Raw genomic sequence first — 19,627 nt, forward strand, 5'->3', positions numbered from 1 at the left:
CATCTTCATAGTGCCTCAGTGTAGAAGTGCTGATCTAGGATCAGTTTAGCATTTTAGACCATAATGAATCAAATTATATGGGTAGGAGTTTGCCGATTCTAGATCAGTACTACTAGTCTAAAATGTTTTTTTGAATATCGCCCTCTTGGGAGACCTATCAAATCAAATTTATTTATATAGCCCTTCGTACATCAGCTGATATCTCAAAGTGCTGTACAGAAACCCAGCCTAAAACCCCAAACAGCAAGCAATGCAGGTGTAGAAGCACTCATATTGGACAGTTGTGTCTCTCTATTCTGAAAGGCTGTCACAAATAGCCTAACCCCTTTTCATTTTAAGAATAAGATGAATTATGCAATGCTTTCATTATCTGTGAAAGAATTTCAGATGCCAGCCAGTTTTAGACTGAAAGCTTCTCGGAGAGAACCGACAATGAAGTGACACAGCCACATATCTATGCCAGCAGGGGGTGCTGCTGACATATTGATGACCCATTTCAAGCACCTGACCTCCAGGGTTGCATGCACCTGCCACTCTGAAGGAGACCAATTTGCTAAATGTCACACAATGAGAATCTCAATTGCCTTCCCTTGTGTCCTTCGGCCTCCTTTTGGGGTTTGAAAGATCAGAAGGGAGGTCCCTCCTTTCTGATCTCATCCAATGGTTTTTAAGGAGTCAACGAGAGGATGCAAGGAATCAAGGAAATGCAATTCAAATTCTCCCTATGTCAGTGTAGTGACTGTAAGGGTTCCACACTGAGGATGACCTCTGTGGCCCATTCTTCCATGGACAATAATATGGTGAATGCTGCATCTCCAATTTTTTGCTTTTTACTAAAAATTTTTGGTTGCTTTTTTACTTTTTTTTTACTCAAAAAAGCTCTATCATAAAAACCTTCCTGCTGACATGTTACATTTTTGGGACCATATCAACAGCGGACTTATACCCAAACATGATTTTTTTTGGAAAGTGATCCTTTTAAGAGTCAAAGCAAGCAGGTCAAAGCATCACTGAGATGGAACTAGGTCTACGTGTTAATGTAATGAATGATAGCTTAGGAATTGTACAGTAGTTTGTTCACACCGCAACAACATGTGGTGTGAATACTTTCTGAAAGCACTGTTGCGTGACTGTCAGTGACTGACAAAACAAGAAAAACTGCTGCTGCACAACCAAGTGTTGAACTTACAGCTTCTGTCGCTTATGCCTAAAAGCAGTTCTAAAATGTAAAAAAAATATTTCTCACAGCCTTTCAATTCAAGATGTCCGTTTATTTAGAAGTAGTGTAAATTCAACTAGGCCTAGTTTGTAATCTCCAAATACTCTCCTCACTTTTCAGGAATCCATAGGAATAGTCTCTTGTGACAGACAATGCATTTTCTTGGATCTGAGGTTACCACAGGATGCAACTCAGTCTCTAGTAACAGTAGCATACTGCTCAAGTCTCCAATGGTAACAACCCGGCTACAGCTCCATCTCTTGGTTCCGAATTCAAAGTCACTCACCGTGCAGGAACTGCTGACCGGTGCAAGGCTAAATTCCTCTGGGAGTCCATGCTGTGTGTCGACCCCAGAAACCCCTCTGATGATCCTGAGGGAGGTTGACTGTCCAGGCTCATCTCAGAAGGTTGTGTCGGATCCCGAGCTGAACCGCATGTCTTGCAGCGTCCCGGCCTGGCCCAGAGTGCTGTGCATCATGTGCAGGCCAGATCCTATGACAGTAAGGTGTCTGTGTTCCTTTTCTGCCCTCCTGACAGCGGAGTGGTTGAAGGATAGTCCTCCTGTCAATCACGAGGTGAGCCATCTCAAGAGGTCTGAACTCTCTTGATTGCAGCATCATAGCAAACAGTCAGCCATGTGTTTTTATTCACCTTTATATTTGAGTTACATCTACGTTAACGTCTGTCATGAGAGACTAGTCTTTAGGACACATAGTTGACAACAGTTGATTTCATTTCTAAGAAATGTGAGTCAAACACCCACAAAGGCCAATTAAGTGAACTGAACATTCTGTTACTCTCAAAATGTAGTGGAGAGGGAAAAAAAGTGATTGCTGTCAATACGATTCATTGATTGATTTTCCATTTTATGTCATTACCAACAGATCCTTATTGTTTTACCGTCACTTACTGGAACTTCTTTCCTTCAAAGAAAGTGTTTTGTCTTTGGCATCATTAAAGTGAAGACTTATTTTATCAAATCAATTCTCTGTAATTATTATTACATGATTAAACTAATCATGTACATGTAATTAACTAGGAAGTCGGGGCACCAAGGAATATCTTCAGATTACAAAGTTATAATTTTCCTAATATAACTCTTCAGATATTTTAACATCTGATCAATTAGTCTTCTAATTAATGAATTATTCTTTAACTCACGTTAGTCTCATTCCAAACGTTGTAAATTGTTGGTTATCTGCACGAACCCAACCTTTACTATGAATCATCCATTGATGATTCATAGTATTGCAGCACACTTGCAGCACACTTTACAGTACAATAGTAAAATGAAAAGAAGTAAAAGCAAACAAGAAGCATTAAATGGGAATAATAAAAGATCATAAAAAACAAAGGATTTCCAAAACGTTTATTTTTTTATTCAATGCGCTTTTGTTATATCACATATAACAGTAGAGGGCGCCATACTATCATGAAAACAAGTTCAGGGCCCAGTTCCAAAATCATTCTCGTTTGCAGTTGAGATGTGGTGTAATTCTGGTGTGACAAGATCATTTGAACTGTAGAAAAGTCTGTTGTCATTGTACTATCATATACACCTCACCTCACTGCTTACTGTCACTATGGAGCAATTGAGTGTAGAGAATGTGAAAGGGAAATGGTTTGACTGGACTATGTTCAGGAGAAATGAGCCTGCAAAGCTTTTCACTTTGAATTGCATTGTACTGATTGGCTGTAAATTGCTCTAAATCAGGAGCCATCATCGAACAAATGTGGAACACAGAGTGATGTCATTAAATGCATGACTTCACAAAATGATCAGCCACACATTCATCTGAGAACTGTAACAAACTGTCATAGATCTTTCAACTTTTTTTAACCTTTATTTAACTACGCAAGTCAGTTAAGAACAGATTCTTATTTTCGATGACGGCCTAGGAACAGTGGGTTAACTGCCTTGTTCAGGGGCAGAACAACACATTTGTACCCTGTCAGCTCAGGAATTTGATCTTGCAACCTTTCGGTTACTAGTCCAACACTCTAACCACTAGGCTTCCTGCCGCCCCGAAGTGATTTATCAGCTAGTTTACACTGGCAACAAGTCATGTGCTTCTCTTTAGGCTTTTAGAATAAAGGTCTATAGGCCCTATCCAGAAACAACTCCTTGCTCGCCACACCGGTGTGAAGCTAGCCACAATAAGGATTAGCTAAAATGGTGGAATTTGAGAATCGCCTCCAAAATAAAAGTGCCCAATTGAAAATGATTCAAACTAATTAAAAATAGTGGAATCATATTTGGACTAGATAATGCTAAGGTTGGAATGTTGTTATATAAATTAAACAGATGACAATAGTTAATTTAAAACAAAAAATGTAAAAATCTGTTAAAATCCCACTGTGGATTTAGAATTGCATTGGGGGCGTACTTATATGCACAGTACAGCCTAAGCTATGGATTGTGCACCCATGAAGTGGATATCAGCCTACTCAGTGATACTCACAGCATCATTGTACAGCAATTAGGCAAGGCACAGTGACAGATTTCTATTTTCTTTTTTACTTTGTTGGATCTGGTATTTGAACCAATAACCTTTCAGTTACTGATCTAATGCTCTAACCTTGAGGCTACCTACCTAGTCCAAATATGTCTTGATAACACTATTTGTAACCATTTGCATCACTTTCAATTAGTGATTTTTATTTTGGAGGCTAATCGTAAATTCTATTATTGTGGCTAATCCTAATTGTGGCTACCTTCACATAGGTGCCCGCCACTACCCCCTGGCCTAGGCACTTGTGGAGATGTGAGAGGATTGCACAGTTGTTTATTCCACTTAGCCTAAAAGAGGGTGTCATGACGTTGGTCTGGGGGGTAGGTTTATGACAGTCATAAATACCTCTTCCCCCATTTTTCCTCTCTCTACCCTACTGAGGTTACATTTGCAAAACCCTTGGTTAACATAGAGATTCTGGGAACATCAGAAGGTGGGGGGAAATTAACTATATTCTGGCAATCCAATCAATTGAACATATGCGATGGTACTTAATAACTTGTTATGGCTGCAATCCCGATATCGGGATAAGTGTCATCAACAACCGCTGAATAGCATAGCGCTACATTCAATAAATATTACTACAAATATTTATATTCATGAAATCACAAGTGCAATATAGGAAAACACAGCTTAGCCTTTTGTTAATCCACCTGTCGTGTCAGATTTAGAAATTATGCTTTTCAGCGAAAGCAATTCAAGCGTTTGTGTAAGCGTTTATCGATCGCACGACAAAACATTAACCTCTTGATCCTACTTGAGACGCAGACGTCTCAAGTAGGCACCTGGAAATGTAAATGCGCTACGCTAAATGCTAAATGTACTCGTTAAACTCAAACGTTCATTAAAATACACATGCAGGGTATTGAATTAAAGCTACACTCGTTGTGAATCTAGCCAACAAGTCAGATTTTTAAAATGCTTTTCGGCAAAAGCATGAGAAGCTATTATCTGATAGCATGCAACACCCCAATATACCTGAAGGGGACGTAAACAAAATAATTAGCGTAGCCGGCGCTACACAAAAACGCAGAAATAAAATATAAAACATTCATTACCTTTGATGATATTCTTTGTTGGCACTCCTATATGTTCCATAAACATCACAAATTGGTCTTTTTCCCGATTAAATCCGTCCATGTATGCCCAAAATATCCATTTGTATAGCCTGTCTGGTTCAGGAAAAAAGCTCTCTTCCAACACGCAACGTCATTTTAAAAATTATATAAGTTGCCTATATTCTTTGATAAAACACTTCAACCTACTTTTATAACCCAACTTTAGGTATTTGTAAACGTTAATAAGCGATCAAATTGATCACTGGGCGATCTGTATTCAATAGCAGCTACTCAAGAAAACAATGTCCATTTTTCAATCTTCCAAAATCGATTGTTGTAGGCTGGATGGAATGACGGATCTATTGGTCATGTCTCAAAGGATTTTTGTCAATGAAAATGACGTTTTTGGCGACATCGTGTGGAAGCTGTAGGAATTGCATCCGTGTCCATATTTAATTTGGTGTCCTTTAAAACTTCTTGCTCCTACTTGAGACGCAGACGTCTCAAGTAGGCACCTGGAAATGCAAATGCACTACGCTAAATGCTAAATGTACTCGTTTAAACTCAAACCTTGATCAAAATTCACAAGCAGGGTATTGAATTAAAGCTACACTCGTTGTGAACCTAGCCAACAAGTCAGATTTTAAAATGCTTTTCGGCGAAAGCATGAGAAGCTATTATCTGATTGCATGCACCACCTGAAAATGCATGAATGCGACGTAAACAAAGACTCTGCTTATCCGACGCAGCACAAAACGCAGAAATAAAATATAAAACATTCATTACCTTTGACGAGCTTCTTTCTTGGCACTCCTATATGCCCCATAAACATCACTATTGGGTCTTTTTTTCGTTTAAATCGGTCCATATATACCCAAAATAGCTTTGTATGGAAGCTGTGTCATTCAGAAAAAAACATCGTTTTTAAACGCTGCGTAATTTTTTAAAATTAAAAAAGTCGACGATAAACTTTCACAAAACACTTCGAAATCCTTTTGTAATCCAACTTTAGGTATTAGTAAACGTTTATAATCTATCAAAATGATTACAGGGCGATGTATATTCAATAGCTCCTCGTTTGCAAATCAATGGCTGCCTATGTCCACATTAACAACATCCGGGTGAAGACTGGAAGAAACGGATGCCAGATAGATGGATTTTACAACAATTCATTCAATTGAAAATGACGACAATGGCGACATCGTGTGGAATTTGTATGAATTGCATGCAGGTCGATATTAAATTCTGTCCTCTTTTAACAACTCATGGAAGTGACTTATGGAAATTATTTTTAGCTTTCAGAGAGCAGTTTTTCTTGCGTTTTTCAATGAAACACACGATCTGTTATAGTCACAGCCGTGATTTAACCAGTTTTAGAAACTTCAGAGTGTTTTCTATCCACACATACTAATCAGATGCATATACTATATTCCTGGCATGAGTAGCAGGACGCTGAAATGTTGCGCGATTTTTAACAGAATGTTTGAAAAAGGAGGGGGGAGACTGAAGAGGTTTGTACACTTAGCATCAGGAAGCTTGGTCACGAAAATCAGAAAAGCAATCAAATTAATCGTTTACCTTTGATGATCTTCAGATGTTTTCACTCACGAGACACCCAGTTACACAACAAATGTTCTGTTTGTTCCATAAAGATTATTTTTATATCCAAAATACCTCCGTTTGTTTGTCGCGTTATGTTCAGAAATCCACAGGAAAGAGCGGTCATGACAACGCAGACGAAAATACCAAATAGTTTCCATAATGTCCACGGAAACATGTCAAACGATTTTTCTAATCAATTCTCAGGTTGTTTTCAAAAAATATAATCAATAATATATCAACCGCAAATGTCTTTCACAGTAGGAGAGGGAAAAGCAATACCTATCCAAATTCTGTTGCGCGAGCAAAACTCATGTGACCACTTGACGCGATGTTATCGTTCTGGCTCATTTTTCAAAATAAAAGCCTGAAACTATGTCTGAAGACTGTTGACAACTTGATGAAGCGATAGGAAAAGGAATCTGGTTCATATCCCTTTAAATCCAGCAAAGGGAGACTATGGAAGATGGAGTTTTCAAAATAGAAGCCACTTCCTGTTTTGATTTTCCTCAGCGTTTCGCCTGCAATATCGGTTCTGTTATACTCACAGACAATATTTTTACAGTTTTTGAAACTTTAGAGTGTTTTCTATCAATACTAATAATATATATATATATACTAATGCATATATTAGCAACTGAGACTGAGGAGCTGGCCGTTTACAATGGGCACCTTTTCATCCAAGCTACTCAATACTGCCCCTGCAGCCATAAAAAGTTAATGAATATGATGTCAGTTCGGTTGTCATCTGAGACATTCACATCAATGATAAGATGACATAAACTCTACAGTGGAAAGTCTACACATCAGAGTTATCAGATTCACATGGAATTGTTGTTCAATTTAAATGTTTTAATATGAAATTATTCGTGATGGGATGAAATGTGATTTTAGCTTCTAAAATGTGAGATTTGGGTTTTCATAAGATAGGGCTCTGATCAATTAGTGGCCCGCCCCTGTGAAGGGACATGGGCTATAAAACTTTTCAAACACGCCCTCCTCTCCCTTCCTATATAAGCCCTTGACGACAATATAACCTCCTATTCCGAGGACGTGAGGACGACGGTCCTATGTCAGAATGGTTCAGATAATAACTACAGAACGAAGCCAACATCAGTGTGAGCTTTGGTTGCGAATGGTATGAATTTTGAACTCTTATTCACTACAGAGGTGATACCTACTAGCGTTGAGTTAGCAACAGAAGCTGCAAACGAGAGTTAGGAAGGAACAGACAGAGTATCCCGTCTATCACACAACGACTCTATTACAACGTATCCAATTGACCACCAGAGACATTCTTCAAAGGACAAAGGACTTGGTTTGGCAACACGGCCTTCCATCTACCACCAACCTACCGAAGCACAGCTCAGAGTAAATATTTATTGCATTTTCCTTTTCCAAATGGGCGGTAATTTAGAATGCATAAGATACTGTATTTAGGATAGCACAGCTTCTCCCTGTGTCCCTCAGTCTTCCCGCTCTTTCACTCAAAGTTTCACCCCAGTTTCTTTTCATTTGTGTAACCAGCTGTCATATCTGTTCCGCCCGCTAGGGAGGTTTTCCTTTATGACGTAATTTGTAATCGAGGTATAATTCATTCTTTGTATATGTAATTCTGTGTGATTAGTTAGTTAGTAAATAAATAATTAAACCCAATTTTGTATTGCTGATTCAACTTGTTAGCCAGGCTTCGTGCAGATAACCAAGAATTTACAACTTTCAGATGAGACTGAAATAAGATGACGATTAATATTGACTGCTATTGATGTAAAATATTACCAGGTCTTTAATTTTTTTTAAATGTATTTATTTATTTATTTATTTTTACCCCTTTTTCTCCCCAATTTTGTGTTATCCAATTGTTTAGTAGCTACTATCTTGTCTCATCGCTACAACTCCCGTACGGGCTCGGGAGAGACGAAGGTAGAAAGTCATGCATCCTCCGATACACAACCCAACCAAGCCTCACTACTTCTTAACACAGCGCCATCCAACCCGGAAGCCAGCCGTGCAAATGTGTCGGAGGAAACACCGTGCACCTGGCAACCTTGGCTAGCGCGCACTGCGCCCGGCCCGCCACAGGAGTCGCTGGTGCGCGATGAGACAAGCATTTCCCTACCGGCCAAACCCTCCCCAACCCGGACGACGCTAGGTCAATTGTGCGTTGCCCCCGGACCTCCCGGTCGCGGCCGGTTACAACAGAGCCTGGGCGCGAACCCAGAGTCTCTGGTAGCACAGCTGGCGCTGCAGTACAGCGCCCTTAGCCACTGCGTCACCCGGGAGATATTACTAGGTCTTTAAGAGTTTATTCGGAAGATAACAGCTCTATAAATATTATTTTGTGGTGCCTGACTCTAGTTAATTACATTTACATGATTAGCTCAATCAGTTGATATTAATTACGGATAAATTATTTTATAGAATAGCATGTCATATCACTGAATCCGGCATAGCCAAAGACACAACAAGGGTAAAGTAGAGCTATTAGCATATCCTCTCAGATCTTCAAGTGTCTAAGGTGGAGGAGGGCTTGGTGTTGTTTCTGAGCACTGATGAACATTGGTAGTAGGTGATGTTTAACAGTGAGAATCGCAGAATGGTGAACTTACTAAATGACTGAGAGATTGACTGTGTGATATTAGGTTGCTTCTTGTGTAAATATTTTCTGTCTGGATTACTCACTACTGAACAAAATGGGGCTTCCCTGCAGAGAGGATGCCAGGGCCAACTCAATAAGACTAACACAGAGCTTTCTATATATCAGGAGGAAGTGAGCAGCCAGCCCAGAATAACTGAAAGTAGTGATGCTCTTCTAAATGTTTATGTCCATATGCAAACTACTGTATTTATTTTCCCAATCGTTTTTAACAGAGGTCCATTCTCCCTTTCCTACCTGAACGTGTTCAGTCATGTCAGAGTGATATTAGCTCTGAGAGAAACTGAGAGATTCCATGGTGTCATCTTTCATAACAGAAGGCTAGAGTCGAGCTGTTGCTCCCAGTCTCACAAGGATTAACAGACTAATGGTTGTGCATATAAAGCACTCCAGGCAGACTGTTAACAAAGTGCTTGCATCCCAAATTGCACCCTATTCTCTGTATATGCTCTACTTTTCACCAGGGTCTATAGGGCTCTGATCAGTACACTATATAGAGAAAATGTTGCCATTTGGAGTCCTTTTCATAGAAGGCAGAAATTGTGTTTCAGGGCATTGTAACGTCTGCTTCCAACTCACACTCTCAAACACATAGATCCCCTGAACACAGCTCACTTTCCAGCCCACTTTCCAGCCCGCACTCTCAAACACATAGATCCCCTGAACGCAGCTCACTCTCCAGATCCCAATCACCTGAATTCTGATCACACACCTGTATGTAATTTACACACACTATTTAGTTCAGTTCTTAGCACCCCATCCTTGTGAGGTATTGTTTGTTTTGATACACATGTCTACTTGGAGTGCTGGGTTTTCCCGTGTTAGTCCTCCTGTGTACCATAGTTTTGGCCATCCTCACTAACCACGCCTTTTTGCCTATTCCCTGCCCGTACTTTTGCCTGTCGGATTTCCTGTCATCAATCTCTTGCCTGATCTCCCGGACTATGTCTGTAGCCTTCTCCCTGCCTGTACTGTTGCCCTTTTGGACCCTTGTTTATGACCTTCTGCCTGCCCCTGGACCCAGCTACCTGCCTCCTCCTGTAGTCCTTTACAAATAAACACCTGCTGCGCCCTGCGCTTGAAACCAGCTCTTTGGCAGGCATAGCATTAATATTCAGTAGCCTACATACTGTACATGTTTCTATGATTTACTATTGGATTATTTGCAAGGTAATTTTCATGTAGGGCCAAGCATAAAATGATATGAGAACTACCCAGTGTTATTGCTATTTAGTATTTACTATTAATTCTTACTCTACAGTAGCACAAACCAGCTAACCATGCCTATCAGATCAATTGTGCAAGTTAATAAGTACTGACATTTAAAAAAATATGAAGGGAGAGAACTATGCTTTCTAAATCTAGCATTAACTGCAATCAAGGGGGATTTGCGACACTTGTTCCACTTGTGTTCCTCTTTCAGCGCTCTTGACTGTAATGACTTGCTTTCAACATTATGCATGGGGCCTGGGTGTTTAAGTGGGATCAACCGCATCAAGCGCGAGTGAAAAGAGTAGATAAGCTGACATAAGGCTTTCATAATACTATGACAACCACGGTTTAACCTCGGCATTCACTTCAAAGGAAAAGGGGGAAAAGACTTGAGGACTTGAGTCTTTCACACTGCTAAAATACTTTCCTAAGATTTCTTAAAGCTTTTCTAGGGTTAGATTGTGTTCTTTGACGTATGTGGTAAGATTTGCCTGTCATAACAGCAGCATTAAGGCTCAAAACTATACTGCAGAACTAAATTATCAACATGGCCAATGTAGATAATGTGTACATTGTTTAAATATGAAATGTCCGGTGATTCCGCTGATATGGCTGAAAACATAACTGGTCATTTCAGCCATTGCATATTTTTGTTCTTGCATGCTTTTCTCATGCAGTGTAGCCTGTACTAAGTGATTTTATGTAAACATGAGTATAAGCTAGATGTGGTGTCAGTGGAGTGATGCTGAGCTTCTTACACAGCACTCGGCAGGAGGATCAAAAGACAGACATGTTCTTTACATAACCTGCTTGCATAACGAAATCCTGCTGCCGCATGAGTCACACTAATACTTACTCACATTTGTGGATAAACCCATATGACATATAGTGCCTTGCAAAAGTATTCACCCCCCTTGGTGTTTTTCCTATTTTTATTTGGATTTCATGTAATGGACAAAATAGTCCAAATTGTTGAAGTGAAATTATTATTTTTTTTTTTTTTTAATTCGAAAGAAAAAAAATATGGACCAGTGGTGCGTGCATATGTATTCACCCCTTTTGCTATGAAGTTCCTAAATAAGATCTGGTGCAACCAACTACCTTCAGAAGTCACATAATTAGTTAAATAAAGTCCACCTGTGTGCAAACAAGATCTGTCACATGATCTCAGATTCTGCAACACCACTAAGCAAGGGGCACCACCAAGCAAACAGCACTATGAAGACCAAGGAGCTATCCAAACAGGTCAGGGACAAAGTTGTGGAGAAGTACCGATCAGGGTTGGGTTATAAAGAAATATCAGAAACTTTGAACATCCCACAGAGCACCATTAAATCCATTATTTAAAAAAATGTAAAAAATATTGCACCACAACAAACCTGCCAAGAAAGGGCCGCCCACCAAAACTCACGGGCCAGGCAAGGAGGGCATTAATCAGAGAGGCAACAAAGAGACCAAATATAACTCTGAATGAGCTGCAAAGCTCCACAGCGGAGAGTAGAGTATCTGTCCATAGGACTACTTTAAGCCGTACACTCCACAGAGCTGGGATTTACGGAAGAGTGGCCAAAAAAACAAACAAGCGAACATGTTTGGTGTTCGCCAAAAGGCATGTGGGAGACTCCCCAAACATAAGGAAGAAGGTACTCTGGTCAGATGAGACTAAAATTGAGCTTTTTGGCCACCAAGGAAAACGCTATGTCTGGCACAAAACCAACACCTCTCATCACCCCGAGAACCCCTTCCCCATAATGAAGCGTGGTGCTGGCAGCGTCATGCTGTGGGGATGTTTTTCATTGGCAGGGACTGGGAAGCTGGTCAGAATTAAAGGAATGATGGATGGCGCTAAATACAGGGACATTTTTGAGGGAAACCTGTTTCAGTCTTCCAGAGATTTGAGACTGGGACGGAGGTTCACCTTCAAGCAGGACAATGACCCTAAGCATACTGCTAAAGCAACACTTGAGTGGTTTAAGGTGAAACATTTAAATGTCTTGGAATGGCCTAGTCAAAGCCCAGACCTCAATCCAATTGAGAATCTGTGGTATGACTTAAAGATTGCTGTACACCAGCAGAACCCATCCAACTTGAAGGAGCTGGAGCAGTTTTTCTTTGAAGAATGGGCAAAAATCCCAGTGGCTAGATGTGCCAAGCTTATAGAGACATACCCCCAAGAGACTTGCAGCTGTAATTGCTGCAAAAGGCGGCTCTACAAAGTATTGACTTTTTCATTTATTCCTGTCTAATTTCTTGTTTGTTTCACAATAAAAAATATTTAGCATCTTCAAAGTGGTAGGCGTGTTGTGTAAGTCAAATGATACAACCCCCCCCAAAATATATTTTAATTCCAGGGTGTAAGACAACAAAATATGAAAAATGCCAAGGGGGGTGACTACTTTTGCAAGCCACTGTACAGTATGATGTTTTTACACTCACATAGGGCCAATATTGAAAAATATTCAAATCGGAATTAAACATTGAGGACAGAGCAAAACAAGTAAAATAACAGTTACAAGAAAGAATAAAACTAAAGTAAATTGTAAATAATGCAGTTGTTTTAGTTGTCATGTTTTAGCATTGTTTTTGGTGTTTCATCACTTGTTGAAAAAACGGTTGTAATTTTGCACCTGAAGCAAATGCTTAGTAAATCTTCATAAATCTTGCCTTGACATTTTTTCTCAAGCAAATAGGACAAAAGAGGAAAAATAAGACCAATCATCTAATATCATGTTCCATTGCGCCTGATAAGTGGATAATAATGATGGTAGTTTAATTGATTATCTCCTACATTTCCCAAACACAGTTTTATTTATTTCTAATTACACTCAAATTCAGGGATGATCATACTGTATTCAGGTGAGAAGTATTGTTAATGTGCAGTAAAAAACATCAACATTGAGGTGGTTGTGAAACAAATATATTATTTTATTGAAATACTTTCAATGTATACTTTTTTCTCATACATACATCTTATACACTTATCAAGTCCCCACATCCTCACAAATAACCTCTGTTGTCTCATCTGAGCAGTGTAAATGACTTAATATTCTAGAAATACCCATGTATGGTACCAATTCTTTTAGGAGAACTTTGTAAATTCTGGTTAACACACCATATTACAAATCCCACTGTGGACACATAGAGGCACAGTGCCTTAAGAAATTATTCACACCCCTTGACTTTTTCCACATTTTTTTTGTGTTACAGCCAGAATTTAAAATTGATTAAATTTGTCACTGGCCTACGTACAATACCCCATAATGTCAAAGTGGAATTATGTTTTTAGAGCTTTTTACAAAAAATATTTTTATGAAAGGCTGAAATGTATTGAGTCAATAAGTATTCAACCCCTTTGTTATGGCAAGACTAAATAAGTTCAGGAGTACAAATCTGCTTAAGAAGTCACAATAAGTTGCATGGACTCAATAACATGATTTTTGCAAGACTACCTAATCTCTGTACCCCACACATACAATTATCTGTAAGATCCCTCAGTCAATAATTTAATTTCAAACACAGATTCAACCACAAAGACAAGGGACAAGCAGACATTAAAACTCCCTTTGAGCATGGTGAAGTTATTACACTTTGGATGGTGTATCAATAAACCCAGTCACTACAAAGATACAGACGTCCTTCCTAACTAAGTTGCAGGAGAGGAAGGAAACCGCTCAAGGATTTAATCATGACGCCAATGGTCACTTTAAAACAGTTACATAGTTTAATGGCTGTGATAGGAGAAAACTGAGGATGGATCAACATTGTAGTTACTCCACAATACTAACCTAATTGACAGAGTGAAAAGAAGGAAGCCTGTACAGAATAAAATCTTCCAAAACATGCATCCTGTTTACAATAAGGCACTAAAGTAAACCTGCAAACATTTTGGCAAAGACATTAACTTTTTGTCCTGAATACAAAGCATTACGTTTGGGGCAAATCCATAAAACACATCACTGAGTATCACTCGCCATATATTCAAGCAAAGTGGTGTCTGAATGATGCTCTGGTATGCTTGCCATCAGCAAGGACTAGGGAGTTTTTAGGATAAAAATAAATGGAATAGAGCTAAGCACAGGCAACATTCTAGAGGAAAACCTGGTTCAGTCTGCTTTCCAACAGACACTGGGAACAAATTCGCCATTCAGCAGGACAAAAACCTAAAACAAAAGGCCAAATATACACTGGAGTTGCTTACCAAGACGACATTGAATGTTACTAATTGGCCTAGTTTCAGTTATGACTTAAAAATACTGGAAAATGGCTGTCGAGCAATAACCAACAATCAACTTGACAGAGCTTGAACATTTTTTTTAATAATAATGTGCAAAAATTGTACAATCCAGGTGTGCAAAGCTCTTAGAGCATTACCCAGAAAGACTCAAAGCTGTAATTGCTGCCAAAGTTGATTCTAGCATGTTTTGACTCAGGGGGTTGAATACTTACTTCACATACACTTATGTTGGAGTCATTATTTTTTAACCACTCCACAAAATTCTTGTTAAGAAACTATAGTTTTGGCAAGTAGGTTAGGACATATTTGTATTTTTTTATTTTACCTTTATTTAACCAGGCAAGTCAGGTAAGAACAAATTCTTATTTTCAATGATGGCCAAGGAACAGTGGGTTAACTGCCTTGTTCAGGGGCAGAACGACAGATTTGTACCTTGTCAGCTCGGGGATTTGAACTTGCAACCTTACTAGTCCAACACTCTAACCACTAGGCTACACTCTACTTTGTGCATGAAACAGGTAATTTTTCCAACAATTGTTTACAGACAGATTATTTAACTTATAATTCACTGTATCACAATTCCAGTGGGTCAGAAGTTTACATACACTAAGTTGACTGTGCCTTTAAACAGCTTGGAAAATTCCAGAAAATGATGTCATGGCTTTAGAAGCTTCAAACGCAGTGCCTTTTTGCTTGACATCATGGGAAAATCCCCCAAAAATTGTAGACTTCCTCCACAAGTCTGGTTCATCCTTGGGAGCAATTTCCAAATGGCTGAAGGTACCACGTTCATCTGTACAAACAATAGTACGCAAGTATAAACACCATGGGACCACGCAGCTGCCATACTGCTCAGGAAGGAGATGCGTTCAGTCTCCTAGAGATAAATGTACTTAGGTGCAAAAAGTGCAAATCAATCCCAGAACAACAGAAAAGGACCTTGTGAAGATGCTGGAGAAAACAGGTACAAAGTATCTATATACACATTAAAACGAGTCCTATATCGACATATCCGGAAAGACCGCTCAGCAAGGAAGAAGCCACAGCTCCAAAACCAACATAAAAAAGCCAGACTACTGTTTGCAACTGCACATGGGGACAAAGATTGTACTTTTTGGAGAAATGTCCTCTGGTCTGATGAAACACAAATAGAACTGTTTGGCCATAATAACCATCGTTATGTTTGGAGGAAAAAGGGGGAGGCTTTCAAGCTGAAGCCTCCCCCTTGCAAGAACACCATCCCAACCGGGAAGCACGGGGGTGGCAGCATCATGTTGTGGGGGTGCTTTGCTGCAGGAGGGACTGGTGCACTTCACAAGATAGATGGCAACATGAGGAATGAAAATTATGCGGATAAATTGAAGCAACATCTCAAGACATCAGTTAAAGCTTGGTCGCAATTGGGTCTTCCAAATGGACAATGGCCCCAAGCATAATTTCAAAGTTCTGGAAAAATGGCTTAAGGACAACAAAGTCAAGGTAATGGAGTGGCCATCACAAAGCCCTGACCTCAATCCTATAGAATATTTGTGGGCATAACTGAAAAAGTGAGGAGGCCTACAAACCTGACTCAGTTACACCAGCTCTGTCTGAAGGAATGGGCCAAAATTGATTGACCCAATTTACTGTGGGAAGCTTGTGGAAGGCTACCCGAAATGTTTGACCAAGGTTAAACAATTTAACGGCAATGTTACCAAATACTAATTGAGTGTATGTAAACTTCTGACCCACTGGGAATGCGATGAAATAAATAAAAGCTGAAATAAATCATTTTCTCTGAATGGTGATCCTAACTGACCGAAGACAGGGAATTTTTACTAGGATTAAATGTCAAGAATTGTGAAAAACGGAGTTGAAATGTATTTGGCTAAGATGTATGTACACTGCCAACTTCAACTGTATCTAATCAAGATATATTGGTGTTTTATTTTTCATGAATAGTTTTTACAAATGTTCAAAAATGATATCCACTTTCACATTACATTTTGTGTAGATCGTTATCAAAAATGACAATTAAATCCAATTTAAGCCCCTTTTCTAACACAACAAAATGTGGAAATAGTCAATGGGTGTGAATACTTTCTGAAGGCATACCTTCAAAGAATTCCTGTGGAGAAACATCTAGCCACCTTCTATTGTAATCAATTCTGACGGTGTCTATATTAGGACAGCCTAAGTCCTGCTAAGATTGAAACAAGTCCTGCTGAGAATGAGGGTGTCGCAATATTAACACCATACAGGTTAAATCTTGCTGTTGTTGCCGCGGTTAAAACCGTACACAATATTGCTTAAAATGTGGTGACAATAGTTATCAACTTCTTGCATAGCAAAGGACATCACTGTATCATCCAGAGATGGCAGTTTTTCAATTTTGATCCTAGGCTCACAATTCAGTACTTAAAGGAGCACAACTATAACATTCGTATCTCGTTTCTTGATTTAAAAAAAAGTTTAAAGCAGTATTTTCCAAACTCTCCAAACCACAATGTGTGCATAAACTCTATTTCTAGTACTCTGTTACAATACTACCTAACATAGTTTTGTATATACTGTACACGTATCTTAAACTCTGTACATTATTGCATTAAGGGGTCACAATACAGTGCCCTGACAAAAACGTTGACATCACATAGAAATCAAATGCCCATGACGTCCCTGCCAGACAACAGGCAGGTCAGCATTAATGTGCAATTCTCCATTTTGTCTTTGGAAAAACAAACAGTTGTTTATCTTATAATAACACTGAAATTGAAGGACAGAAGGAAAACATCCCAGATTTTGCAGGGATGTTTATTGTGATTTTGAAAGAGTTAATCGCAGCTGGTGTCAGTTGTTCAGCCCACAGGAGTTAGAAAAAAGCCTGATTTGAGGTCAATCATGGCGCTGTATCCCATAGCTTTCTCCACCGTACAAACACTGGAGACAAGCTAGCCCCCATCACCGGTCTGAAACAACACAGCACTTCCTCTGCTGTCCAGCACTACCACAAATATACACCGATCATGTGTAAGGTGAGATTGAAAGAAGTCCTGACACTGAGGCTGTCCTAATAGGTCACCGTACACATGACTGGTGTTGTCCTTACATTGTGTCGAGAAACCGCGGTAATTCAAGTCAAATCAGGGTGTAGACAGTTCAATGCTCCCCTCAGTTAAGGTTCAGCATGTTTAGGAGAAACATGTTGTCGGGTCAAGCTCCGTAATTCTGACTGCACCAGTGTGAACATTGCCATGGTAACACCTCTCATACACATCTCAGAGCTCTCTGAGGAACAGTTTGACACCAACTACTTGTGACTCTGAGGCTGTCATAATATGGACACTGTACACACGAAGCTGGACCTCCCTTGGTGCTCAGGATGAGGGGTCAGTATGGGGCGAAGAGGATGGACCCTCCTGTTGGCCGGATAGGGCCAGGAGCCGCTCGCAGGAAAGAGGTCGGGAGGGCGGCTTTCTGGAAGATGGAGGTGTTGGGCCGCGGGTGGAGGGAGATGGAGGGTATTGTGGTGGGGATGAACGGGCTGGAGAGGAAAGCCTGAGACAGGGGCTTCAGAAGGTTCTTCTGGAATGCCAGTTTAGCCTGAGGGGAAGAGAGCAACTCCATGAGACACAACAATTCACATGGGGGTAAGGTGTGTAAATGCTATCCAATTCTATAATTGACTGATTAGTCAACAAATAAATCTGTAAATGAATCCATCAGAGAGACGATTCTAGCCTCTCTGCTCAAACAGACTACCCATAGGCAATGTGTAATATCAATTAAAAGAGAACAGCCACCGGGTGAGATAATACAGTTAATTCTGTACATTGTCAACTGAATTAATACAGATATTATCTCAGGACATTATCTCAGGATACTGGATATTATTTCAGTGAGTTGCTATTCTCTTTTCATCTGGAAACATAGTGTATATACTGTACACTGAGTGTGCTCTTTGCATGACAGACTGACCAGCTGAATCAAGGTGAAAGCTATGCTACCTTATTGATGTCACTTGTTAAATCTACTTCAATCAGTGTAGATGAAGTGTAGTAGACAGGTTAAATAAGGATTTTTAAACCTTGAGATTATTGAGACATGGATTGTGTATGTGTGCCATTCAGAGGGTGAATGTGCAAGACAAAATATTGAAGTGCCTTTGGACGGTGTGTGGTACATGCCAGGCGCACCGGTTTGAGTGTGTCAAGAACTGCAACACTGCTGGGTTTTTTACACACAACAGTTTCCCATGTGTATCAAGACTGATTCACCACCCAAAGGACATCCAGCCAACTTGACACAACTGTCGGAAGCATTGGAGTCAACATGGGCTAGCATCCCTATGGAACGCTTTCGACACCTTGTAGAGGCCATGCCCTGCCGAATTGAAGTTGTTCTGAGGGCAAAAGGAAGGTGGAAAGGTGGGGTATTAGGAATGTCACGACTTCTGCCGAAGTCGTTGCCTCTCCTTGTTCGGGCGGTGCTCGGCGTTCGACGTCACCGGTCTTCTAGCCATCATTGATCCATTTTTCATTTTCCATTGGTTTTGTCTTGTCTTCCCACACACCTGTTTTCAATCCCATTCATTACCTGTTGTGTATTTAACCCTCTGTTTCCCCTCATGTCTTTGTCAGAGATTGTTTATTGTCAGTGTAGTGATTTTTGTATAGGTGCGCGACGGGTCTTCGTACCCATATTTGTTTATATTCATTTTTCTATTTAGTGTTATGGAGCATGTTACTTGGACATTTATTAAAAGACTCCATTTTACACTCCGTTTGACTCTCCTGCGCCTGACTTCCCTGCCACCTATACACATATATCTGACAAGGAAGGTGGAAAGGAAATAGTTAGTCAGTTGAACAACTGAATGCATTCAACTGAAATACGTCTTCCACATTTAACCCAACCCCTCTGAGTCAGAGAGGTGCGGGGGGCTGCTTTAATCAACATCCATGTCATCGGCGCACGGGGAAAAGTGGGTTAACTGCCTTGATGAGGGGCAGAATGACAGATTTTTACCTTGTCAACTTGGGGATTTGATCCAACAACCTTTCGGTTACAGGCAAAAGCTCCTACCCACCAGGCTACCTGCCGTGTTCTTAATGTTTTGTGCACTCAGTGTAGATTTGACAAATCTCCACCAAAACTGAG

General features: G+C 40.0%; 1 protein-coding gene across 1 annotated transcript in view; it reads right to left on the reverse strand.

The window, feature by feature from the left end:
* Nucleotides 1-13,158: 13,158 nt before the first annotated feature.
* LOC139414185 (zinc finger protein 385B-like) overlaps nucleotides 13,159-19,627 on the reverse strand; it is a 122,400-nt gene continuing 115,931 nt past the window's right edge. The window contains exon 8 of the mRNA XM_071162072.1: nucleotides 13,159-18,070. Within this exon, the coding sequence (XP_071018173.1) occupies nucleotides 17,858-18,070 (213 nt within the window). The 3' untranslated portion in view covers nucleotides 13,159-17,857. The remainder of the gene's footprint in view (nucleotides 18,071-19,627) is intronic.

The sequence above is a fragment of the Oncorhynchus clarkii genome, chromosome 7, assembly GCF_045791955.1.
Source record: "Oncorhynchus clarkii lewisi isolate Uvic-CL-2024 chromosome 7, UVic_Ocla_1.0, whole genome shotgun sequence".
Lineage (NCBI taxonomy): Eukaryota > Metazoa > Chordata > Actinopteri > Salmoniformes > Salmonidae > Oncorhynchus > Oncorhynchus clarkii.